This window comes from Cupressus sempervirens, chromosome 2 (genome assembly GCF_028749045.1).
Source record: "Cupressus sempervirens isolate cs-2001-9-10 chromosome 2, ASM2874904v1, whole genome shotgun sequence".
NCBI classification, from domain to species: domain Eukaryota; kingdom Viridiplantae; phylum Streptophyta; class Pinopsida; order Cupressales; family Cupressaceae; genus Cupressus; species Cupressus sempervirens.
This window is the reverse complement of record NC_143119.1, coordinates 487,266,770-487,268,275: the sequence shown is the minus strand read 5'-3', so window position 1 is coordinate 487,268,275 and position 1,506 is coordinate 487,266,770. Positions and strand designations below refer to the sequence as shown.

The 1,506-nt window shown below is 45.6% G+C and overlaps 1 protein-coding gene across 1 annotated transcript; it reads left to right on the top strand.

The window, feature by feature from the left end:
• Window positions 1-454: 454 nt before the first annotated feature.
• Window positions 455-892, top strand: LOC149573144 (uncharacterized). Its single transcript, XM_089815915.1, has one exon. It carries the CDS (start codon window positions 455-457, stop codon window positions 890-892), a length of 438 nt encoding a protein of 145 aa, XP_089672041.1.
• Window positions 893-1,506: the final 614 nt, after the last annotated feature.

Sequence of the window (1,506 nt, the reverse complement as noted above, 5' to 3'; positions counted from 1 at the left end):
TCAAAATTCAAATTCATGCAAGAGCGAGAATTCCTTGGATGGTCTATTTCAGGTCCCTGGACTAGAGCATAGACAACAAGATGGAGGCTGTCTAGCTGCTCCAAGCACTGGGGATAGGTCAGAAAGTGCAGTTGGGGGTCCAGCTGTCCTAATCAAGGAAGCAGCCAAGTCTCCTTTGGTTTCCAAAACAAACATGAAAGGACCTACAAAATGGTCCTCACTCTTTGAGGTTAAACCCTCTAGTAAGTCCTCTTTCCTGCTTATTAAAACCATTCAGAATTTGATGATTGGTTCTTGTGTGATAGCCATCCCGGATGAGATTGTGGATGACAATATTTAGACTATGGCTTCTACTTTGGTTGGGAAATTTCTAGGGCCTAGACCGAGCATTGATGAAGTTAGGCAGCTCATAAAACATAAATGGGCTCTCAAGGGCTAGGTCTCGATCACGGCTATGGCAAAAGGCTTTATGTCTTTCAATTTCACTTGCTCGAAAGACATCACTAGCATTCTGAGTGAAGGGAAATGGGCCATGGGCCGTTCTTCCCTTGTGCTCCAGAAATGGTCATCTGGCATCAGCTTGAATGATTCTTTTTTTGCCCAAGCTCCTGTGTGGGTAAGACTACCAGAACTACCACTTGAATATTGGAATGAGGACATCTTTGGGGGTATAGCTAGGACCTTTGGGGAAATTCTCTCAATGGATCCGATTACTACTTCCAAGCATCGCCTCAATTTTGTACGCATCTACATTGGGGTGAGAGATGGAACAGACATGCTTGAGTTTGTTGAACTTCATTCCAAACTTGGAGTGCACAACCAAAAAATCATCTATGAAACGATCCCCTTTGCATGCTTCCTCTGTCTAAAGGTTGGTCATAAGGTCCACTAGTGCCCTAATGAGGCAAAGAAGAAGATCACAAAACCAGTCATCCCTAATCATACCATGATACTAGCTACACGCTCTTCTGGTAAGGGAAAGATGAAGATGCTATGGAGGCACAAAATTTTTGTGGTGCAGGGGAGAAAGGTTGTTAGCCTAAAAGATGTAGCAGTGAAGGACACTATTTAGAAGAATCCCCCCAAGGAGATTGCCATTTCCCCCCCCCCCCCCCCCTTGAGCAGGGCCCTATCTTGGAAAAGACAATCTCAAACCCGTTGGAGGACCCTAAGGTGCAGGTAAGCTCCCCCTCCTTAGCTACGGGTCCTGTTGTGGAGCAGAATCTCCCTCTAGAAACTATAGTACAATTTTCTTGTGCAGCGGAGGAAGTCCCTCTTTTGGGAGCTACAGTGTTGAATCACCTAGAATGGGAATCCCCAGCCTGGGAAGAGGATACCCAAGTTAACTGTCTTCCCCTTAAGAACACTCTGGCTTCTCCAAGGGTCATCACTAGAAAGGGGGGAGATTCTTTAGCCTCTATAGGAATTGAGGCCAAGCTTCATCTCCACAACTCACCCTTTGGGAAGATAGGTTAGATAATAGTGCGATGGATAGCCTTGATGATT